We start from the raw sequence: 26,216 nt of genomic DNA on the forward strand, positions 1-26,216 counted from the left end.
GGATTCTATTGATAAGATTCTAGTGACAATCTTCCTCTTTAGAGATAGTTTACCAAGTTAGTTTATCTGCAGATAAATTATTCCTTAAGCTTTAGAGATAACCCTTAAATGCTCTGTTCTCTAACTGGTCCTTTTATAAAATAAGAAAAACAGAAGGATTGGCAGTACCTCCAAAGACCAAAAGCCACATACACTTTTATAATTGCTTCTATATGCGGTTTAATAATTTAATTATTCAACTAACCACTGGGTACAGTTGGTGCACACCTGTAATCCCAGTGACTTGAGAGGCTGAGGGAGAGGATCATGAGTTCAAAGCCAGTCTCAGCAACTTAGTGAGACCCTGTCTCAAAATAAAACATGGTTCAGTTGTTAAACACCCCTGGGTTCAATCCCTGGTACAAAAAAAAAAAAAAAATTCAACGAACCAAATATTTATTGATGTCCTTTTTTGGACAGACTTCTTAGAATCTCTGGTACATTCCAGAATTCTCTTTCACCTGTCATGTTACTCTTTGTTTAGATACTGGGCAGTTTTATCTGCTTCAGTTCTCAGACTGATGACTCTCAAATATGTATTTCTTCTCGGTTGGACAGTGAATCATTTATTCATCCATTTATTGTTTATTCATTCAACAACAAATATTTATTTATGCTTGGCAGTGTTCCAGATTCTAGTAACTTGATAATAAGACTGTTACTCTGGAGCTTTCTAGTGTGAGACATGTATAAATATAATTTATATATATATGATGATGATAAGTAATAAGAAAGTGAAAATATGGTAAAGGCATAGAATGAGTTGGGAGCGTGGAAGGTACATGTGGTCTCAGGTGGTGGCACTAGAGCACAGTTTAGAACTGAGAAACAAGTCTCGGGTAAGTCTGTTAGAAGAGTAGAGATTGAGTTTAGTGTGGGAAAATCAAGGAGGCTGTCATTAGGTAAGAATGTGCAAGCATAGAGGTGTGCATGATTAGTAAGGGATTTGAGGATTGGATCAAAATAGCACCTCACTAGGCCTTAGCAATTTTTATGGTTTGAATATGGCTTGAGTGGTTCCCCCAAGGTTTATATGTTGAAATTTAATCCCTATTATGAGGTATTAAAAGTGCAGAAACTCAATCTGACTATGGTTTTTAGAGGTGAGATCTTTGGTGGGCTAGGGATGTGGCTCAGTAATAGATCACTTGCCTAGGGATGTGTGAGGCCTTGGGTTCAATTCCCAGTTGTGTGTTGGGGGTGGGTACGTTTTAGAGGTGGGGCGTATGGGAGATGATTAGGATTATATAAAGTCATTAGGATGGAGCTTCCCCCTAATAATTGAATCCTAGTGGTTTATTTTTTTCTTGTGGTACTGGGGATTGAGCCCAGAGCCACACATATGCTTCGTAAATTTTAGTGTCTAGTGGGAGGGAGTTCAGAAGAGAGCAAGAGATAGAGATGGAGATCCCCTGCCAACGTCTCTCCCTCTCTCCCCCTTTCTCTTGCCTTTGATGATCTGTGTTGTCTTAGGACTCTGCCAACAAGAAAGCCATTTGTCAGATGTGGCCCCTTGACTTTGCACCTTCAGAACCAAGAATCTAAAGAAACCTTTCTTGATTAAAACTCTGCAGTCAAGCCAGGTACAGTGACTCATGCCTGTAATCCCATAGCTCAGGAGGCTGAGGCAGGAGAATCACAAGTTCAAAAGCTCAGCCTTAGGAATTTAGCAAAGCCCTAAGCAACTCAGCAAGACCCTGTCTCTAAATAAAATATAAAAAAGGGCTGGGGATGTGGCTCAGTGGTTAAGCACCCCTGGGTTCAATCCCTGGTGCAAAAACAAAAACCAAAAAACCATCCCAATCTATGGTGTTATGTTATTGGCAACAGAAAATGGATAGTAGGGCAAAGAATGAGAAATGGACCAGTGGACCCAGCTTTCAGTTGGATTTTTAAGTCCTTCTTCTATCCTTCTTCCTTTGGTTGAATCATAAGCCCTCAAAATATAGGTTGTTTTCCCCCTTTTTTGTTGTTCTTTTTAGATATACAGACAATACAGTGTATTTTGATATGTGCATATACATACATAGAGTGTATAGCTTATTCTAATTAAGATTAATTCTTGTGGTAGTGCAAAATGTGGAGTTACACTGGTCAAGTATTCACATATGAATATAGTAAAGTGATGTCTGATTCATTCATTCTTATTCTCGTCCTCGGCCCCTTCCCTTCTTTTCCCTTTTGCTAATCCAGTGAACTTGTATCACTCCCCCTTATTGTGTGTTATCATCCACATATCAGAGAAAATATTTGCCCTTTGGTTTTCTAGGATTGGCTTATTTCACTTGGCATAGTCTCCAGTTCCAGCCATTTACTGTCAAATGCCATAATTTCATTCATCTTTATGGCTGAGTAATATTCCATTGTGTATATGTACCACATTTTCTTTATTCATTCATTTGTTGAAGGGCATGTAGGTTGGTTCCATAGCTTAGCTGTTGTGAATTAAGCTGCTGTAAACATTGATGTGACTTCGTCACTATAGTATGCTGATTTTAAGTCCTTCAGGTATATTTTGAGGCGTGGGAGAACTAGGTCAAATGGTGGTTTCATTCCGTTTTTCTGAGGAATCTCCATGCTGCTTTCCAGAGAGGTCACAGCAATTTGCAGTTTCACCAGCAAAGTATGAGTGTACCTTTTTCTCCTTTCCAGCCTTTATTGTTACTTATATTCTTGGTAATTGCCGTTCTGACTAGAGGGAGATAGAATGAATATCAGTGTGTTTTTAATTTGCATTTCTATAATTGCTAGAGATATTAAGCAATTTTTTATATAATATAGGTTTTTGAAACTGAGCTTTGTTCATGGAGTGTTCCTTCCATCAGTGAATGGTACCACTAATGACATATTTGAATAATGCAGGCACGTACACACATTGTCTTTGATGTTCTGTCCTTCCTTATCTATAGTCAGTTGCTTTTTTGCCAATTCTGCCTTAATGAATAGATCAGTTTATCATTTTTGATGTCAGTATAGTTTAGGTCTCCATTATACTTGGTATTATCATAGGAGTCTGTTAATTTATCTTGTCTTAAAATTTTTAATATCTACACAGTATTTTATAAAGCCATATGTGATCTGACCACAGCCTTGCTGCCTTTTTCCACATTTCAGAGTTTAAAAAAATTTCATTTTAGCATGTTTATTAGTTGCAGTCAGCTGGAGGCATAGCAGAAAATGATTCTGTTCCATCCCATCTAGACAAGTACATCAAACTCACCTTAGACTTTTCAAAAGACTTAATGCTTGATCTCTTCGTCAGGTCAGTTTAATCAGAATAGGAGAAGGGGCCAAGAGGTAGGTTTCATCAATATAAAAAATATTTTCAGGTAATTGAATGGGCAGCAACATTGAGAAGCCCTATTTTTGAAACCCATACTTCCTGCCATTGATGAATTTGGTAAATAATCATTTTACCAGTTCTTGCCAATAAGATATGAAGGGAAGCTCTTTGTAAAATAAGTTTACAAGGAAATGCTTTCTTTTGAACATTGTACTGTGTGCGTATAAATTTTGGAATTGCTGTGATAATCTTGCTCACGGCCTCCCAAAATAGCCAACCCTGGAATGTAGATAAGAGATATGGAAAGAAACCTGGTCCTTGATTGTCTTTTTTTTTTTTTAAAACATTTAATTTTTAAAAGTAGTTAGACCAATACCTTTATTTTATTTATTTATTTTTTAATGTGGTGCTGAGGATCGAACCCAGGGCCTCGCACATGCCAGACGAGCTGAGCCACAACCCCAGCCCCTTTGATTATGTCTTTTATTTATTGAATTAGTTAGTTCTGGAATCTATTGTACCTCTATTAAAATGTTCTTAATATTTCAGCTCTGAGATTGGATTCTGATTTATAGCTAGAAGCTTCCAAACTACTATATCTCATGAATGGATAAAGTAGTGGTAAGATATACCACTATTTACTGCTGTGTTTTCTTTTATTTCTCTTGTATAAATAACACTGCAGTGAACATACTGGTGTGTATAGTTCTTTCCCCCAGTTTTGGGCTTTATGTCATTACTCAGATTAACATCCCAGAAGTAGTTAACATTGTTTTTGTTTTTGTTATATTTCAAATTCCTTTCCCAACAGGTTATATCTATCTACAATGTTAGCAGTAATTAGTATTTTTTAATCTTGCTCACCGGGTTTTTTTTTCCACTGTTGTTTACACATGTTCTGTCATTGTAATGTCCCATTTTTATTTCTTTTATTACTAAACATGTTAATCATTTCTCTGTTTTTATTCATTAGTTTCATTTCTTTTTTTTTAGGCAATTGTACAATCATGTCTTTGTGTAATAATTTAGGAACTATGGAACATGGGGAAGTTATAGTTACTATTACTAAAACAAGGGAATAATAAATAATTTATTTATTACTGTAGGGTTAGTGTGAGGTTAAAATGAGACATTTTCCTGAAGTTCTCTGAGCATCATAATGAAATAATAGTCCTTTATCACATTTGCTGTATTTTTAACATCTTTTGTTTCCCTTTTCATGGCATTATTTTACACAAAATTATATTTTTAATTATAATTAGTCAAGCCAGTTACTTTTCAGTCATAATTTAGATACAAGAAAAGACATGAGAAAAATGACATGGAGTTATACGTAACTAACATATGTTAATCATACTATGTACCTACATGTTAATTATATACACATATAATTAATGTGGTACTGATAAGAATACCATGATGATAACCTGAAAGCAAGAGACATTTTCAAAGGTTTCTTTATATCTTCATATTTATTATATACTCTCGAACCAGTTTGTTTTTAAAAACTATTATATTAAATGTGAAGGCTTTTCTCTGAACCAAGTCATTGGTATAAAGACATCTGCCATTTTAATAGAAGAGGAAAAAAAATCAAGCAGGTTATAAAGCAAAATTGGTTTCATGTTATTTTTCTTTTCAGAAAAATGAGCTGGGACAAGTTTTGTTGGATATAGTCTTCAAGCATCTTGATTTGACTGAACGAGACTATTTTGGTTTACAGTTGGCTGATGATTCCACAGATAACCCAGTAAGTTTCATTTTCATTTTAGTTTTTCTCTCTGTTTAAAATATAAAGTCCTTTTTTTTTGTTTTAAATGTTCACTGATTTAATGAATTTTTAAATTTTTATTTGAACAGTTGGAGGTAATTCTTTTGTCTTCATTCCCCTTTACTTGATGTTTTTGTAAGTCAGCCTATTAGTCTAGTGCCAGTTTCATTAATTGTGTATCTCGGAAAACTGAAAAAAAAAAAAGTATAATTCATCCTCTTCACTTGACAAGAGATGACTGGGCATAAAAATTAAAATATCTGGAGACTTATTAATTTGCACTAAAATGAAATTGGATTTTTATGGTATTCATGGAGAATTATTTCTAACAAAAAATTCTTATTTTTTTGATCAGGATAAAATTTCCAAATAAGAATATTCAAAAAAGACCTCCCAAATGAGATAGAGAATAAATTCAATAGGTACTCAAACTTATTATTCAGTATTTGTAATCATGGTTCTTTTGATTAGAAACATAAGATCATAGAAATAGAAGATAACATATGATTAAATAGTATAGCTGTTGACTTTTTAAATTGAACATTATGAAATACACTAAGGAAATACATCTTTTTATGAACCTAGATGAAGGGCTTACTGCAAATTTTGGTTGAATTCTTATATGTTTACATGGTTATACCATGAGAGACTTTTACAGAAATTATGATAGCCTTTTGATTAGTGTAGGAAGAGTTCATTTTTAAGGAAATATTATGGACAGCTTAGAAAAATGAAGAAGCAGAATAAATAGTTTCTGAATCAGTGTTTCAGAAATCCATTATAAGACTATATTGATAGAGTGTCTACAGAAAATATAAATATTGTTTATGAAAAAGTAGAGGTTTTTGTTTGGTTTTTTGTTTCTTTTTTGTTTTGTTTGTATGCTACTAGAGATCGAACCCAGGAACACTTTACCACTGGTCTATATCCCCAGTCGTTTATATTTATATTTTTATTTATTTATTATTTTGGGGGGTGGTGGGTACCGGGGATTGAATTCAGAGGCACTCAATCACTGAGCCATGTCCCCAGCCATATTTTGTATTTTATTTAGAGACAGGTTCTCACTGAGTTGTTTAGCACCTTGGTTTTGCTGAGGCTGGCTTTGAACTCGTGATCCTCCTATCTCAACCTCTAGGATTACAGGTGTGCACCATTGCACCCAGCCTATATTTTTATTTTTTTGAGACAGGGTCTTGCTAAGTTGCCTCGACCGTATAATCCTACTGCCTCAGCCTCTTGAGTTGCTGGGATAACAGGTGTGTGCCATCACATCTGGCTTGTTTAGGTCCCCCCCACCCTTGGGTCTTAGTTCTCTGAATGAATTGTTAGTGGGAAATAAATATTTGATGTTAAATGTTACTATTTTACTTTTTGGTATCATGTATTGATTTTTATATCACAATCAACCAGAAGAAAATAGAGGATGAAGTGATAAAAATAAAGCAAGGGCCAGATAATCTCAGTGAAAATAAATACTTTTAAACTTAATTAAAATTAAAACAATGTTTCCTCATATTTTGTCTTCAGATGACTTGACTTTCTCCAAGGGCCTTGAGTTATACTATTATTTCTTGGTAAATAAACCCATATAAACATGAACATTAGGTGAAATGTCAGTAATGCAGCTCTCCCAGAAAGGTAAATTGTTAGCTAAGAAAATACCCAAAAGATACATGTGACACTACATTGAGAGAAAAGAAAGTCAGTTGACTCCTAGATTATCTTGCTGGTGCTCATAAGACACTCTAGCCAGTCTTGGCTTTAGATTGATTGGAGAAGTGACAAGACAGATTTTATGCCAGATTTTTTTTTTTTTCCCAAAAAGTGGGGTGTGACTATTTTGTGATGCTTTTTAAAAAATTGTGCTGATATTACTTTAAAATCATTTATTACTAATGGTGCAAGACTAGGATACATGGAATACTCATGAATATACATTAATACAGTGACCACTAATATTCCTATGGTTCCTGAAAAAGTGTTCCAAAAGGACTAATACTGAGCTCACCTGTACTACAAGAGATAAAACGTACATCACATAATTTTGGATACAAGAAGATATTCTGTTGTAATTATGCCAGGATGAATTTAGGGAAATAAGAATTTTATACTAGGTTGATCTTTTTGCTTTCTTCTACTTTTTCTAATTTTGTCTTTTCTGTTTCGAGTGTTCCTTTTTAAATGGCAATATATTCCTTGGTTCCAGGGTTTTTAACTTGCTTATCATCTAAAATAATTGTTTCAGAAAAGTTAGAATCTTAAAATTTTAGGGATCTAAAAGAGGTTTTAGATACGATCTAGTCTAATACTGTGATTTTACATGAGACATTTTTTCAGTTCAGAAAGATAAAACCTGAATTACTCCCTGGAAGAACCTTGGTATTTCTAATTCTCTTTGCCATTCTTTTTCTCTGGACTGCAATTTTAATATTTAAATAGAAAAATTGTGAGCTGCCAAAATATGTCCAAAAAGGATCTTTTGTTAAAAAAAAATGTTTATTTTTTAGTTGTAGTTGGGAACAATATCTTTATCTTATTTATTTATTTTTATGTGGTGCTGAGGATCGAACCAGGACCTTGCACATGATAGGCGAGCGCTCTACTGCTGAGCAACAACCCTAGCCCCCAAGAAAGGATCTTTAAAGATTTTATAGTTAATATCCCATTTCTACTTGCCAGCATGAACTTATAGTAAGGTTTTGAGGGTAATGAATACACTGAAGGAAAGGGGCATCATTCTTCAAAAGAGAAAGGAATAAGGTAGTGTCATTTATGAACTATCGATTGTAGGTTTATTAACTAAGTGTTTTGCATATATCTCATTTAATGCTATTTTTGTTTCTTTCTACATTTTTTATTTGAGCATGATAGTTGTATATAACAGTGGGATTTGTTGTTATATATTGGTGATAACAATATGATGTGGCCAGAATTATTCCCCAGCACTTCTCCCATCCCTCCCATCTTTCTACCCCCTGGTCCCTTTCTACCCCCTGATATAGTAATGGACAGACAATCAGTAGAGTAGAGGCAGAGGATAACAGGAAGGTAGGGAGGGAGGGAAAGGGAAGATCCTAGGGAATGAGATTGATCAAATTATGTGCATGTACCAATATGGCATAATGAATCCCACTATTAATTTTAGTTATAATACACAAATAAAAAATTTAGAAAAGAATTTGCCTTTAGAGCAAGTTCCCATGTGAAAATTGATGTTGCAAGTCCAAGAACCACATTTTGAAAATCCTGCTTTAACTCAGTAAAATATTAAGTCAACTGATGTATGGCTTAATTTATGTGGAACAGTTTGATTGATCTTCCTCCCTCCTCCTCCTACTCATCCTCCTCCTTTTAATTTTTTCTTTTTCCTGGCACTGGGTATTGAAGCCAGGTGCTTTATCACTGAGCTACAATACCAGTCCTTTTTATTTTTTATTTTGAGACAGACTCTCACTAAGTTGCTGAGGTTATCACTAAATTGCTGGGCCTGGGGTTGTAGCTCAGTGGTAGATCACTTGTCTTGCATGCGTGAGGCATTGGGTTTGAGTCTCAGCACCACATAAAAATAAATAAATAAAGATGTTGTTCATCTATAACTAAAAATTATATATATATATATATATATATATATATATATATATATATATTTTTTTTTTAAATTGCTGAAGATGGCCCAAAACTTGGAACCCACTTGCTTTAGTCTCCTGATTTTGCTGGGATATAGTTGTGAGCCACTGTGCCCAGCTGAAGTTTTTTCTTGTTTTAACATATAACTCAAAGTTGCTGAATTATTTATTTTGTCAGACTTGAATAAATACAGAAAAAGTCACATATGGTTCAGTATAACAGTTCCTATAGTACTTGCTTTTATTTCACATGTCAGTATTTCTGTCTTATATTTCTTTCATGTGTTTTGTTGTAATAACTTAAATTTAGGCTCTTATTACTTACTTATAAAGGTCTTTGGTAACCTCTTTTTAAATTTTAGCCCTATTATACTTTCTTGAGGAATGACAGAGGTACCTGAGATACAGAGGAATGTTTCAGAAAGAAGCAGCAGCATATGCAAAGATTCAAAGTAAAGACACAAGAATGCTGTATTTGAGGAATTGAAAAAATGTTTTGAGCTGGGGATGTGGCTCAGTGGTTAAGTACCCTTGATAACTATTATATCCCTGGTATCAAAAAAAAAAAAGTTTTAATTTGGCTGGCAGATAAGGTCAGGAACAGACAGGTAGAAAAGGACTATGCTTACTTAAGGATTTATTTATATACCAAATGTAAGACATAATTCAGCTCTATCACTTTATGTTTACAGTGTAGACAATGACTAATACAGTTATAGTTTAGAGATAATTGGAAGATTATTTTATTAATGATGTTACTAGGGAAAGTAATGATTGACTGTAGGGGGTGAGTGCTAGAAATAATTTGATATAGGACTAGATATAGTTAAGGTAGAGTGAATCCATAGGGAAAGGAATTAAACTCATTAATTCTGCATTTTGTAAATTCATGGAATTTTCCATATAGATTATCATGTATGTATGTGGTTAATTACATTGACTTTCAGATTTTAAATATATACAATTGACTGTGGACAAATAGATACAATTGACTGTGTTAAATATACAATTGACTGTGTGTTAAACTTGAATCTAAATACACATAAGTTCAAGTATTTTTCTTCTTTAATTCCTTGGGGTTTTCTGTGTAAATTATCATATCCTCTCTGACTAGGGACGATTTTACTTCTTTTCCAGTCTTTATTTTTCTCATTTTTAAATTCATTATTGCATTGGCTAAAACCACCCTTACAGTGATGAACAGCAGTGATGGGAGAGATTAATTTATCTTCTTAAATCAGTGATTCACCATCAGGTATGCTGTCAGTGTAGAGGTTTTTTCCCCCCTGAATTAATGTAATTGAAAAGTAGAACTACAATGAAATGTCAATACACATTCACTAGAATAGTTAAAATTAAAAATTCTTTCAATACCAAGTGTTGGAAAGTATGTGGAAGAGCAGATAAGAATTGCCTGTGAGAATGTAAAAATATTCAATCATTTAGAAAATAGTTTGGTAGTAGTTTAATTCCTTGTAAAAATTAAACACATTTGATATACTACACCACCTGGCAAAATCTCACATATATTTATTTAAGAGAATGAAAACATTGTATAAAACCTTGTATATAAATGTTCATAGGAGTTTTATTCATAATACCCCAAGCACAAGTTCACCTTAATGTCCATCAGTAAGTAAATGGATTAAAATAAATGTTGTATAACTATACAGTGGGACACTGTATAATTCCATTTGTATTAAATTGTAGATCAAGCAGAATTGATAAATAGTGACTAAAAACAGATGTTGTCCAAGGCTTAGTTGACATACTACAAAGGGATACAGGGAACATTTTAGGATGTTGGAAATATCTTGATTGATAGTGGTGGTTACCTAGCTGAATACATTTGTCACAACTTAGACTGTATATTGAAAATAGGTAATTTGGTTGGACCTACAGTCCGTATTTTATTTCCTTTTTGAGGAGGAGTATCTCCACTCATTTCTTTTAAAATTCCAGTTGCTTTTTCATGGAACTCGAGAGTCTTTGTTTGCATGTGTAGCTCATGTGTCAGCGAATTGAGGTGGCTTGAATATGTAGGTTTAGGGCCTACTTTCTGTTGAGTCTTCCCTTTCAGAATTTCATTCTCAGTTTTTTGGATGTTCTGCCTGTCCTTAACTCTGTCTTCTGACACCTCTGGTCAGTGAGGCTTTATGAAGGAATTGAGATTGCCCTCAGGCCAACTGCTAGAAACGTCACTCTCACTTATTATAGTTTAAGAGTAGACTTTGCTCCTGCTTCTGCCTGCTTTTGGTTACTTTGCCGTGTCAGACATTACACATACACCCAAACTAACACCATGAACAACAAATGTTAAGAAGGGTGTTTTGAAGATGGATCTTCTGAGGATTGGATCTTCAAAGATTGGTGGAAGAATCAAACCAGAGGAAAACCCACCAGAAGGAGGAGAGAAGAAAGGGGCACAGAAATTATTTGAAGAAATAAATGACCAAAAATTTCCCAGAGATATGAGTATACAAATTAAAAGCAGCTCACCAATCTCTGTAGGATAAAAACTGTTGAAAGACAAAGAGAGAATCTTGAAAGCAGCAAGAGAAAATTGACTTACGATGTACAAGGGATCCTCAATAAAATAGGTGATTTCTTAGTAGACGTCTTGCAGGTCATAAGCAGTGGAATAATACATGTAATTTACTGATGTATTCGACTGAGAATTTTGTAATTTACTGATGTATTCGACTGAGAATTTTGTATGTAGCAAACATGTCCTTCAAAGATAAGGAAAGAATTAAGACATTGACAAATATATTACACCTGAGGGAGTTCATTACCACAACCTGTCCTAAAAATAAATGCTAAAGGTAGTGCTTCAAGATGAAATGAAAAGACACTAGATAGTAAGTCAGCTATACAGAAATGAAATATCCTATAAATATGCAATTATACATGAACATTTATAAGAACAGTATTATAATTTTGGTTTGTAACTTCACTTTTTATTTCCTATAAAATTCAGAAGACAAATACATAAGGAATAATTCCAAAATCTGTTAAAGAGTACATGTGTAATGATGTAGTTTTTTTGCATTTACAAAGAAGGGTTAAGGGCAGAGTTGTAAAGGACTACAGTTTTTTATGTAATTGAAATTAAGTTGCCACCAGTTTAACATAGATTGTCTTTAGGATCTCATATGTAATCCTTATGTCTTTAGGATCGAATATGTAATCCTCATGGTAACGACAAAGAAAATATTTATAGATTATACACCAAGGGAAGTGAGAAGAGAATCAAAATATTTACCAAAAAAGAAAGAAATCAAAAACTAAACACAAAGAGGGAAGTAATAGAGAAAATGAAGGACAAAAAACATATGATACAAAAGTTTATGTTTCCCTGTCAGGGCTGGGTGCAATAGCACACACCTGTAATCCCAGAGGTTTGGGAGGCCAAAGTAGGAGGATCCAGAGCTCAAAGCCAGCCTCATCAAAAGCAAGACACTAAGCAACTCAGTGAGACCCTGTCTCTAAATAAAATACAAAATCGGGCTGAGGATGTGGCTCAGTGGTCAAGTACCCCTGGTTATCCCCCCCCCAAAGTATCTGTTTCATTATCAGTCATTTAAATGTAAACATACTAAATTCCCCAATCCAGAGACATAGATGGGATAAAGGGTTAAAAACAAAACAAAAAGTCAGGATCTAACTATATCCTGACAAGATTCTTTTTCTGTCTAAGTGTATACAAGTTGATGGGTATTTTTTTCTAGTGTGCTGTTCCTATAAATCATTTGCAGAAGCAGCCTCCTTTCACCAGGAAACAAAGGAAAGATTATATTTATCATCCATTTTTAAGAAGCTCTCCTGCTTCTGGTTCCCTGACTCAAAATTTTATGTGTTTTTATGTGTGTAACTGTTATTGTTTCATGAATTGCTTCAAAGAGCCATCTTAATATTCCATATTTATGTTCTTTTTTTAAAAGAATAGTTTTAGTTGTAGATAGACACAATATCTTTATTTTATCTATTTGTTTTGATGTGGTGCTGGGGATTGAACCCATGCCTCACACATACTAGGCAAGTGCTATACCACGGAGCCACAACTCCAGCCCCCATATTTATGTGCTTTAAAAATAAATAGATATTCTATTTGAAAAAGAAGATACAAATGCTTCTGTAGCAAGATGGCAAACATGCACATTACTAATATATTAATCATTTATAATGCACTAAGTGTTTTAATTTTATTATCTATTTTAGACCTATTAACACTGTAAGTTGAATACTGTCATCTTCGTTTTATAGATGAGAAAATTACTATACTGAGAAATGAAGTAGTTTGCCAGAGATCACAAAGCTACTAAATGATAGAATAGTTCCAAAGGTATGCCATTTTCATCAATGAGTGCTGTTGAGACCAACAAGAGATTGACCAACAGGGGCACTGATTTCAGATGTAACCTACTGAGTCAACCCAGACCTCCCTGGCCTTTTGGAAAGCAGTAAAGCAGTGTCTACCATTAAGTGTGAATACTTGGATTGGAGAAATCAGCCAGTGTTTTCCATTTGACTTGTGACACACAATGAAATGAGAAAAGCCTCTTTGCCCAGGATTTTGTTATAACAGTGGAAGCATAGTCAATCCCTTACCAGCTGTGGGAGTCAAGCTATATGTCCTATCTCCTCTCTAGAAGTAGTCAAAAAAAATAGATACAAACATTTGAGGAAAGTTAACACTGTGAAAGAGATGTACCCACATGATTAAAACAGATACTTTATAGAGGAAATAGAGCAATATGTAAAGATGGGAAAATAGCTAATCTTGGGATTAATAGAGATGAAGTGAATTTTTACATGTATATTGCATAGAATGGTGCTTGAAACATTAATAAGTGATCAATATTAATATATAAACGAACATGAAAAAGAACGCATGATTAGAGAGGATATTATATCCATGCAAAGGAAACAGTGAATGATTTTGGAAAATAAAAATACGATGATCATAATAAAAAAAGCTCACTAGTTAGGATAGAGTAGATAAGGTAGAATAGTAATGCTTTCACCATTAATGGATGTAGCAAATATAACAATATATTAATATTTCAATGACAAAATAAATACCAAGTTTAAGCAAACAGTCATATAATCTTCTTTTCAAATATAACTTTTCCACAAATTCAGCATATATTAGACAACATATTAGGAATTTGTGATACATAAGTTAATTTGTTTATGAAATGCTGTATAGAATAAACAAGAGATTCATCTAAAAAAAATGGAATGAGAAATTGACTTTGAGAAGACTAGAACGGTTTTGTGCCTAAATACAAATCCTTCCTCAATTGATGATGAAATATTGTCCCTTATTAATATTTATCAGATATTAATGATTTTTAATACAGTATTATCATACTTGAATATATATTGCATTGCTTACAGTTAATCTTCTCTTGGATGCAGCACAATAATCCAGTTGGTACAACAGTTGTTGGAACAGAAAAATGCAGTCCGTGACCATAGGTTGTAAAATGACCTCAATGCCCATTTATATAAGTACAAAGAAGGGTTTATAATACTTGTTCTCAAGATGTAATGAAACAGTTTCTATAAGAAATTACACTCCTAGATATGTACCCAAGACTTAAATATATATCCACACATAAAAAATTTGTATTAAGATGTTTATAGTAGGATTATTCAAAATAGCTACACAGTAGAAAAAGTTCAAATGTCCATCAAGTAATGAATGAATAAACTAAAAGTAGTATATCTATACAATGGAATTTTATTCAGCAGTAAAAAGGAATGGCATACCACTGATCATTCGCTAGGATGGCAGTAAATTAAACAGCTCATGTTGGTAGGCATGATAGTATATGCCTACAGTCCCAGCTACTTGATTGTCTGAGGCAGGAGGACCAAATTTAGTTCAGGAATTTGAGGCTAGCCTGGGCAATATAACAAGATGTTTTCTCAAAATAAATAAATAAAATAAAAAGCTCCTGTTGATGAGGAGGTGAAGAAATTAGAACCCTTGAACATTGAGGATGAGGGTGTAAAAAGGTACAGCCACTAGAGAAATAAGTATGGCAGTTTCTCAAAAGTTAAATATAAAGTTACTATATGACCATTAATATTCACAGTAGCATAAAACAAAATAGCTCAAATGTTAGCCATAAAAAAAGACATATTACAATATAGATAAACCTTGAAAACATACTAAGTGCAAACTGAAAACAAAAAAGGCCACCTATTATATGAAATGTCTGAAATAAGTAAATCCAGAAACAAAGTAATTTATGGATAGGGTCATAATGAGACTGATTATTAATAAGTATAGATTTTGGGGGAGTGTGATGAAAATATTCTGGAATTAGTGGTGATGGTTGCACAATGTAGTGAATATACTAATAATATATATTTTAATATAGGAAAATTTTATGGTCTTGAATATATCTCAGAATGCTATATAAAAATTTATCCTGGGCCTGTGGTCATATGCATTTTATCTTTTGATCAATATTGCCAAACGGTCCTCTATCAAAATTGTACAATTTATACTCTTAAGAAGCTATGGCTGAGGGTACCTGTTTTTATCATGTTCTTGGTGTTGTGATATGTGATCAAAAGTTTTAGTCTTTGTCCATGTTGTTGTTGAAAAGTAATAACCTAGCTGGGTATGGTGATGTGTGCCCTCAATCCCAGCAACTCAGGAGGCTGAGATAGGAGGATTGCAAGTTTGAAATCAGCCTCACCAACTTAGATTCCCATCTCAAAATAAAAAATAAAAGGGCTGGGGATATAGCTCATTGGTAAAGCATACTGGTTTAAATCCCTAGTAACACCTATATCACCTCCCCGCCCCCCCAAAAAATGAGAAAGAAAGAATAAAATAATAATCTAATGTAGATTTGTGATTTATTTCTCTATGATCCAGATTGAACATCTTTTATAAATTTTTTGCCATTTTATTAAGTATGAACATCTATTACTCATTGATTTTTTTTTTTGTTAACATTTGTCTTTTTCTTATTGATATGTAGGACTTCTTTATGTTATCTTTTACCTACTTTTTCTTTTGACTGAGGGATGTACTTTTTAAATTATTTATTTATTCTAATTTGTTATATATGACAGCAGAATGCACTTCATTTCATATTACAAATACAGAGCACAATTTTTCAAGTCACTGGTTGTACACAAAGTATTTTCACACCAGTCATTTCTTTATACATGTACTTAGGGTAATGATGTCTAAATCTTTCCACCATCTCTTCTACCCCATTTCCCTTTCCTTCCCCTCCCTCCCCTTTGTCCTATCTAAAGTTCCTCCATTCCTCCCATGCTCCCCCACCCATCGCCATTATGAGTCAGCATCACGACTGAAGGATGTATTTTTATCATGAATACTATCATTGCTGTCCAGTAGTACTTGTTACAGCTTTGCTCCATCTTTGAAGTTAAAATAAGAATCTTGAGTCATATGTCATTGACATCATTGATTAGGGCTGTTAAGTTTCTTAGTACTTATCCTTGTACTTCTAAAGCTATGACAGTTTACCACATCTGTTTGTGTATGTAATTGTTTTTCTTATATTCAGAATATTTTGAAGGGGAAGTGAATGAGGAACTCAGGCTTTGGATAAATTATTTGATTCTAATTTTGATTTTTAGCAACCATTAAAGTAAATGTAGTTTACTACTTTTCATAGAAAATATGAAAAAATATTACTAGATTAATATATGGGTAAAAAGATAAATGGGTAGATAAATAGCGTAAACAAATATATTAAAACAGGGCTGAAAACCCGGTGACTATTTACAATGGAATAGTTATGCCACACCCCCAACTGTTGAATCATTCATACCTACACAGCCTTCAATAAATATTTGTGTTTATATTATATGCCAAACCTTGTTCTTGGTTCTGACTATCTTATGTTGACTGAAACAGATTTTTCCCCATATTTTTTTTAATTGGGACATTATAGTTGTACATATGATGGGATTTTTTGTTACATATTCATACTTATATACAATATAATAATATGATTTGGCCAATATTATTCCTCAGGACTGAAACAAGATTTTATCCCTGACCTCTTACAGTTTATAATCTAATGAAAAAGATAACAAAATGGAAAACCGAACATACTGTAATTGAGAAGATGTTATAAAAGTTTAATGTTTCCTGCTTGTTTATAGAAAATAACTGAGTAACTAGGAGCTGTATGACATACTTTGGGTAAGAGTGTCAGTGGAGGAGCTCCTTCTGAGGAGATAAGGTTTAAATTAATACAGAGGAAGAAGCCAGCCATAGCAAAGCTGAGGAACATTTCATGAAGTGGAGGATTGAAATTGAGGACCCTAAGGGTATCTTTTGAGAAACAGGAAGGAGGCCATTGAAAAGGTAAGAAGAGACCTTTCAAGTTATAGTAAGGACTTTGGACCTTTACATTGAGAAATTATCCCGAGATGTTAAAGCAAAAGATTGACACAATCAAGTTTATGTTAAAAGACCAGTAGTTTCTAGATGGAGATCAAAGAGAGAGAGAAAAGAAACTGAGAAAGCAATTAAAAGGCTATGACCCAGTGGCTTGGGAGGCTAAGACAGAAGGACCAGGAGTTCAAAGCCATCCTCAGCATCTTAGTGAGGCCTTAAGCAACTCAGCAAGACTCCGTTTCCAGATAAAATGTAAAAAAGAGCTGGGGATGTGGCTCAGTGGTTAAGCATCCCTGGGTTCACCTGGTACCAAAAACAAGGGGCTATGGACAGTGCCTATGTTACCGCTGTTGACCCGTGAGGAGTCCTTGCTTCCCCAATGTTGAAGAATAACACCAAAGAAGCACGCCCAGGCAAGGTCAGAGTAGAAATTAGAAGTTTATTAAAGTACAGCAGAAAAGACTTCTCCCGGAGGAAGAAGGGGACCCAAGAGGTGGAAACCGTGGAAGTTCAGTTGTCTCCCCTTTTTATAGTTCTTTCAGTGATGGAATGTAGGTGGGAAGGCCCGAGGGGTGGGACACTGGTGGGCCAAAGAAGTAATCTGGGCAGGAAGGACTTCTGAGTCAGCACCTTCAAGTTTGCTGGGGGCTGTTCATTAACACTTCTTTGGGATGGGCTCTGGCCTTGGGCTTTTTCCTGGACTTCATTAACATTCCATTAGTTGTCCTGCATTTCCCTGAATCATTCTCAGCATGGCCTCCATTTTAGATTTCACTCGATATTAGACCCGATCTAACTACACTGACTACCTAACTTTAAATCTAGCTTCACCTAGACCAGAAATATGGATGGTGGCAGAGTAGATGTAAAAAAATTGTTCAGTTCTAGGTATAGTTTGACAGTAGAATCAACATATTACAGATAATGAAGAAGAAAATTCTTGGTATATTTCCAGCTGTTTCTTTGTTAAAATTTTAATGGTGCTGGGAGCTTAGTGGCAGAGGACTTACTACCTAGGCTCAGTCTCCAGCAATACGTACGTATGTATGAAAGTATATAAATAAATCGATGCTTTGCTTGGAATCAAATATGGGTGGTGGTAGGTTTTAACACAGTGATACATAACATATCTTGTAATGCTTTGAAAATACTGTTTAATTTTGGGTTCTTCCATTTTTTTTAACTGAAATATGTTGGCAATTGAAGTATTTTCTGAATTCAGTTATAATTTTGCAGAAATAGAGCTTAACTGGCATTTGAAAGTATTGAGACTGCTTAAAATCCTCACAGCCAAAAAGTAGTTCTTCCCCAAACTAAACATTTTTAAAATTTATTTTTTAATTTTAATTTGTTATATATGACAGTGGAATGCATTAAAATTCATATTACACAAATAGCATGCAATTTTTCATATCTTTGGTTGTACAAAAAGTAGAGTCATATCATTCGTGTCTTCATACATGTACTTTGGGTAGTAATGTACATCTTATTCCACCGCTTTTCCTGTCCCCATGGCCCCTCTCCTCCTCTCCTTCCCCTTTGCCCTATATAAAGTACATCTAATCCTCCCATGCCCCCCATCTCCAAGCCTATTATTAATCAGCAATCTTAAAACAGAGAAAATATTCAGCATTTGGTTTTTTGGGATTGACTAACTTCACGTAGCATTATATTCTCCAACTCCATCCATTTACCTGCAAATGCCATGATTTTATTCTCTTTTAATGCTGAATAATATTCCATTGTGTGTGTTTGTGTGTGTGTGTGTGTGTGTGTGTGTGTGTGTGTGTGTGTGTGTGTGTGTGTGACATTTTCTCTATCCATTCATCTACTGAAGGCATCTAGTTTGGTTCCACAGTTTCCAAACTAAACATTTTCTCTTAGAAAATATGTGGGTTCTTTGAGGTGGGGGTGGGCGAGTTTAAAGTAGCAGAGTAGAAATTAGAAAATTTATTTTCCACTTCTGTACTTAAAATTTTGTCTGAGAGTATCAAGCCCCAAAATTTTATTTATGAAAGAAGGGAATTTTTTTAATTGCCAGATAAAATAGTTAAATTTATAGAAGTTACTTCCAATTGCTGCAACTAAGCATCTTTACTTTTGAAATAGAGGTTATTGCACAGTGGATACTTAGATGGGAAATTAAAATCAAAATCTTAAAGCTAACAAATATATTCAGTAATTTCTATCATGATTTTGTTATATTTGATATGACTAATTGGTAATTTAATGATTTTTTTCTACCTAAGCCTTTTCAAAAATGCAGTTTCTTAGTGTTGCTCTTCAAATGCAACAGATTTGCAAGAATTGCTATATTAGATACTCAAAGAGAAAAGAAATCAGTCTTCTTTATTTATTTTTCAGAGGTGGCTGGATCCAAACAAACCAATAAGGAAGCAGCTAAAGAGTGAGCATACATATTTACTTGATGTTTTTGCAAGTACACCTTATAAGGATAAAGGATTAATATAAACTTATTAATTAGAACTGCTTTTATTAATTCTAGGAGGATCTCCTTACAGTTTGAACTTTAGAGTCAAATTTTTTGTAAGTGACCCCAACAAGTTACAAGAAGAGTATACAAGGTGGGTTTATGGAGTATATTTGTCTTGAAAACATTGTCAAAATTCTAATATGAAATTTTGAAATTAACGAGGCAAAAATAGATTACCATTTTATACCTTTCCAGCCAGCACAGAGAAAAAATTATGGATAATCTAAGATAACTATTACTTCTCCTTTTGCATGACTAAGAGGGCTTTAGAGGATTAGATTCTCAGGAATTCCTCATCCAGCCATATGCTACCTCCTGAGCTGAACAAACTCTGCATTATTTATTTACTTATTTATTTTTACTTGTGAACAGTGGTTAAGAAGCAATGCTGTGAGCTGGGGATGTTGCTCAGTGGTAAGTGCTTGCCTAGCTTGCACAAGGGCCCTGGTTCAATCCTGAGCAGTGGAAAACAAAAGAAGAAGGAATACTGTAGTTAAAAATGGTAATCAGGTGATGCCAAAATTGTGTCCAAGGAATGGTACATAGTGAGAGTTTTTCTTTTTCTTTTTTTTTTTTTCATATAAAAGCATATTCTAAGTCTGGGGCTGTAACTCAGTGGTGGAGCATTTGTCTCATGTGTATGAGGTACTGGGTTCTGTCTCAGCACCACATAAAAATAAATAAAATAAAATGTGTTCATCTACAACTAAACATTTTTTTAAAGCATATTCTGTATATATTTTTTCCTTTCATTGAAGGGAACTTAGAATTTCTAAAATACATTACCATCATGTATAAGAGAAATGGTTGTCAATAGATATATTTTTTTCCCTTATTTGTTTTATATCTTTGGTTCCAAAGAAAATACAATAGACTCTTATAAAGGATGCTGCAGAAGGTTCAGCCTTTGCATGCCTGCTTTATTGCCCATCTTAATTCTGAACTTGTGTTAAAACTGTCTTAATTTTCTTGTCACTTGTTCTTAGTGAGGGATACACGAGAAAGACTCAAATAAGCATTTTTGTTAGATTAAGCATTAGGTGAAATGTTTAGGGTAGAAAGAAGAGAGAAATACTGACAGTATGATGAATGTCATTATCCAAAATAACCTGAATAATGATATTGCATTGCTTGAAAGGTAAAATTTGTAATTAGTTTTTAAAAATGAAAAATTAGTATATTATACCTTCTTACATGTAAGAATATAGGTTAGCAACTACGTTGAAAATTACTCCAGAAGTTAGGTGCCAAATGGAAAATATGTACCTAAATCACGTATAGACAAAACGTTTGGTTTTCATACATTGCTTATTGTTTAGAATGTTGTGTTGGCATAGAGAAACAAAAGGATAAATTAAAGATACTTAGTTAGCCTAAGATCCTATTCTTAGATGCCTGTAGTGTTTTCAATATTAAACCAAGCAAGAAAAATTAGATTGAAATACTTTAGGATCTTTTTCTGTGTATTTGTTGGGGGGAAACTGGGTATTGCTTTTTTAATAATGAAAAAATTCAAGAATACAGGGTATTCCTAATATTTGCAACCAGTAGTAAAGTCCAAGCTAATTATCTTGAAAAATAGAGTATATTATATTAGTACCCTTTAATTTAATATTATAGCCCTTACTCAAGTTTGTTTTTGAATAATTAAAATAATAAGATTTTTGTAATTAATTCTCAACGTAGTAAAACTTGCCTTGATTTTGCATGAATTCCAAGGAAACTACTTTCAATCAATGAAAAATTTTGATTTATAAAACAGTGTTAAATGTATTTTATATTTCCAGGTACATATAATAACTTGAAATTGAATAACAAAATATTTCACAGCTTTTATTTTATATGACTAGACTTCAAATGTTTAGAAAATAGTCATGATTAAAATCTAATAATTAGATTTCTAACATGTTTAATGTTTATAAGTTTGTTAAAGTAAGCAATTAAAATATCATCAATTATAGCCAGGTACATAATTTACTTCACTTAGAACTGCCTGAATTTCTGAGTGGAACTTAAATGTGTTGATTCTTGCACAGCATGTGTTGAAAATGTAATTGAGAAACAAATGTGTCTCACTGATAATTAAGTCAAAATAACTTTTTGACAATGAAGAAAGTGAAGTCAAGTTAGACTTTAGTTGCAAATGAACTTGTGCTCAGTCCCTCATCTAGAGGATTATCTTTGTTTTCACTAGAAATAATGATCTTTTTCAAAACCCCATATGTTTTTGGAATGTTATAGAATCTCATAACTGGTTTGACAAAATGTGGTACTTGGCTAGTTTTTATTATCATAGTGTACTTAGTGATTCATTATCCTGATTACAAATTATCATCAGTTAGGAGAGTTTTAAACCATACTAATTAGCCACTTCTCTTCATAGTCTGATTTAATAGGTCTCAGATGGGATCTTAGCATAGGCAAGCACCCTCCACCCCTACCAGATGATTCTTATACATATAGCCAGGGTAAGAAGTACTTTTAAAATTTTAGTACTTGTATAGACTTAATACGATGATCCTGATATAAGGACACTCTGTGCATAGCTACCAAGTTTTCAGGACTTAGTTAAAACCCACAAAACAGCAAATCTGCTATATCCCCTTACTCATTGAGTTACCGTTTTGAATAAGTAGAAAAAAAGAATGTAGTCAAAGGGCTTCCATTAAATGTCATTCAGTATTGACAAGTGCTGGCATCATTAGAATTGGATTTTTCTAATTCCCAAGATACAGAAATTAGGCAAATTATATTACTTCTTTTTTACAAGTGTAAAAACGAAGGCTTAGCCACATTTTAAGTAATTTGCCCAAGATCACAGGCTAATTTAGCCTGGTTCTTAAATTCTAGCTTCTACTCTAATAGTCCTACTTGCTTAAACAAGTGTGTAAGTAAAATTCAGTAAGGATAGGCCATACTTGTATAGGATTTGCAATATTATATCAAAGATAATACATGACCCCTAAATCCTAACTTAAAATTCTTTCCCTGCTGGGAACCGCCCCCCCCTTTTTTTTTTCTTTCTTTCTTTTTGTGGTGCTGGAGAGTGATTGACCCAGGGGCAGGGCTTCATTATGCTTTATGCTTTACCACTGAGTTCTATCACCAGCCCATCTTTAATGTTTAATTATGAAACCAAATAACTTTGATAGAAATACACAGTCTTGGATTGTCAGTAATAGTTGTAATATTGTGCATTAAACTGCACAGGGAATTTATGTGCTAAATTAATATATGAAAACAGAATATTTATTTCAGTTTTTTTTCTTTTGGTAATTAATATCTGATTCTTTAAAAACTTTAATTATTCTTCGGTAATTTGAATATTGTCATAGAGCTAGTTAATGACAAGCCACACTAGAATTATTTAATGAGTTTTGATTCATGGAATGTATTCTTATTTTTTTAGTTAGGTGAAATAAAATCTTAAAATTTCCTGTTGAAACATTTTAAACTATAACATTTGTTCTTTTGCCAACATTATACAGCACAGATGACTTTGTCCAAGTACTGATAATGAGTGAATGGCCTAAGCACTAGCAGGGATAGAAGGACAAGGCCATCTTCCAAGCAGTCTCAGCAGTCTTGTAATAGGATGCTTATGTTCTCATTTGTTTTCAAGAAATTGGTTACTTGACAGTTCCAATAAGAGTAGATCAATAATAGAAAAAGGAACTTAGGTTGTTTTTCTTATCAGAGATTTTTTTAAGTCTAATGAAAGTGGACAGTTGCTTTTCTGCAGTAAGCCTAATGATAAAATTATCAACAGAAAGGTCTGTCCTTGCAGCTGGATTTCTCAGCAGAAAGAAAGATTTTCTTCAGCTGGTTTCTAGGGCATTTGCTGTCAGCTCTCCTTTATGTCTCGTGCTCAGCTTTTCTGTGCTTCTCAGTTTACTTTCTGCATACATCAATTCTTAAGAATATTTTCCTTTAATCTTCTCCTTTGATCATATAACTTTTAGAAATCTTGAGAAGTTTTGTAATAGAAACAAGACATTCAAAGTATAAAATTTAATTTATCAAAGAATTTTAAAGATTTATATCCATGGATTTATGAAAATTATTTTTAAAAATATGTGCTAATGTATACATTTGCTAACATTATAGGTGCTAATATATAAATTATAAAAGTGCTAAATATTTTCATGTGTTAACGTAAGTGTACGGTTTCTCAAAACTAAAAGTGTAATTCCATTAAATGCTTATTTTTTTTTTAAGGTACCAATATTTTTTGCAAATCAAACAAGACATTCTTACTGGAAGGTGAGCTATTTAAAATTTTTTAAAATAGACTTTAAAATTACTTTTAATTCTGCATTCTTGAAGTAATCAATTATTAAAAATTATCAAAAATGCTTACATTTAATATGAATGTTTTTCATCATATAAGTTTATTTCTTACTAGTTAAAATTAAATCACATGAAAACTTCAGCAATGAATAGTATAACATAAATTATAGCACTTTTGAAGTTACTGTGTTTAATCTTCGGTTGTGTATTTTCTGTTTTGCTTTATCAGATTACCCTGTCCTTATAATACTGCTGCCCTTTTAGCTTCATTTGCCATTCAGTGTAAGTATCATCCCACTTCTTAAGATCAAATAACATATGATTTGTGGTCTGATAGCATATTTATTTTAATACAGGAGTTCTTTAGACATATTACAGTGCAGTAAATAGAAATTGTAGAGGAAATTGAATGTTCAAATAGTTAACAATGCTTTGATGTTTGAAAAAATTTTTTTCTCTGAAATTGAGACCTAGAAGAATGTTGTGAATTATTGCAGATTGCTTAAGTGAACTGCAGTAATTCATTTAACATTCTTCTTAATTGGTTACATTAAAAAATCCAAATATTTTACTTCCAGAAATACAATGAAATTGATGGTATTGCTGCTTTAACTATAATAATTGGAAGTTTTGTTTTTTAATGTGAAATTTTTTCTTTACATTATTAGCTGAACTTGGAGACTACAGTCAGTCAGAAAACTTGCCAGGCTACCTCTCAGATTATTCTTTCATTCCTAATCAACCTCAAGATTTTGAAAAAGAAATTGCAAAATTACATCACCATCATATGTAAGGATTTGTTTAATTTTCTGCTTATTTGGTAAACTTATTGGTGTCATTTTTAGAGGAATATTGTAAATTATTTCTAATTTTATTGTTGTATTTACTTAACACAGAACAATTACTATTATATAAAGATAAGATTGTTATAAAGAAATGCATGTGATCTCTACTAAAAATGTGTTTTGCTTATTTCATAGAATATGTGAGACTTCTTTGTATTTCTGTTAACAACCATAAAGCTATTTGTAAACAGAAATTTATGTGTTATTATACAAAATTATTCTTTACAAATAAAATTTGGAATATTAATAATATATATTCATAACTTGCAGTTCAGTCTACCTGGTAAGGCTTTCTTAGTTTTTAGCTATATGAAAGGAATTGATTCTGTTTGGTAATGAGCCAAAAGCACTTTTTGTAACACTAATCTTATGAAAATATTCCTTTAAAAATAGTGGCATTTTTTCAATTACAACCATATTCAGCTTTGATTTTTTTTTTAATAAGTTTGATTTTCTATGACATTTTTTTGTTTTGAATAGGCAGTAATATTGTTGATTGGTTCATAGTTCAATTTTGCTTTAACATATGATTCAGAATACTGAATCCTGGAGGAACTAAGGCAATCTTGCAACTTGGCTAAGACTCTGAGCTAGAAAACCAGATTGTCTGATTTGAATTTATGGTAAGGTTACTGTCTTATAACCTTGGCCAAATTGCTCTCAACCTCTGTTTCTCCATTTTATTGTATATAAATTGGGGATGATAAAAGTATCTATCTCTGGAATTACTTTTAGTCCTCAGTGGAGAAGTTCTCAGAATGGTGCCTAGCACATGGTAGGTATAGAAGAAATATTAGTTCTTACAAAGAAAACTTACTTTCAATTAGTAATAACCTATGTATCTGAAAACGTATCTAAAACATGTTGGCAAATTGGCTGTTGCCTATTTTTGTATGGCCCATGATCTAAAAAATGGGTGTTTGTATAAATGGAGAAATATATGTACATACACATGCAAACTTGTAGTTTTTATGTATGTGTACATATTGAAATTTCACAAAATCCAAGACCATAATAAATACCTTTTGAGACAGATACTCCAATTTGTTATATATTGACAATGACTGCTTTCATACAATAGCACAGTTAAGTTGTTGTAGAGACCAGCTGAAAGCCTAAAATACTTACTATCCAGTCCTTTCCACTAAATGGTTTGCTCACCTGGAATCTAAAGGGTCTAATGACTGAGAATTGTAATAGAGTAGTGTAAAGTAGTGAAGGGGCTGACTTGTGCTAAATTGCTGTATATCGAAAGTTTTAACATATAGCATATCTGAACCAAAGAGTAGATTTTTTAAACTTACCAATAATGAAAAATATTTTCTATAAGGGAAAAGGTTTATTTAATGACACAGTGATTACATATTTCTATTTGGTTGAAAGAATTGATCATCAGATCTGCAGACAAGGAAAAATAGAATTATCCAGTTTAATGGGGGTGGGTGGAGGGGAGATAGG

The 26,216-nt window shown here is 33.1% G+C and overlaps 1 protein-coding gene across 12 annotated transcripts in view; it reads left to right on the forward strand.

Annotated features, from left to right (window-relative positions):
- Ptpn4 (protein tyrosine phosphatase non-receptor type 4) overlaps nt 1-26,216 on the forward strand; it is a 177,514-nt gene that overhangs the window by 59,706 nt on the left and 91,592 nt on the right. For 7 of the 12 annotated variants that reach the window (XM_040294127.2, XM_078017252.1, XM_078017251.1 and 4 more), the window contains 6 exons: nt 4,965-5,072; nt 19,473-19,536; nt 19,615-19,714; nt 23,842-23,886; nt 24,143-24,195; nt 24,582-24,702. In XM_040294127.2, coding sequence (XP_040150061.1) covers nt 4,965-5,072; nt 19,473-19,536; nt 19,615-19,714; nt 23,842-23,886; nt 24,143-24,195; nt 24,582-24,702 — 491 coding nt within the window. Of the gene's footprint in view, nt 1-1,512; nt 1,623-4,964; nt 5,073-19,472; nt 19,537-19,614; nt 19,715-23,841; nt 23,887-24,142; nt 24,196-24,581; nt 24,703-26,216 lie in introns of all 12 variants that reach the window. The other 5 variants (XM_040294121.2, XM_040294122.2, XM_021722024.3 and 2 more) reach the window with 5 other exon arrangements.

This window comes from Ictidomys tridecemlineatus, chromosome 7, assembly GCF_052094955.1.
Source record: "Ictidomys tridecemlineatus isolate mIctTri1 chromosome 7, mIctTri1.hap1, whole genome shotgun sequence".
Classification (NCBI taxonomy): domain Eukaryota; kingdom Metazoa; phylum Chordata; class Mammalia; order Rodentia; family Sciuridae; genus Ictidomys; species Ictidomys tridecemlineatus.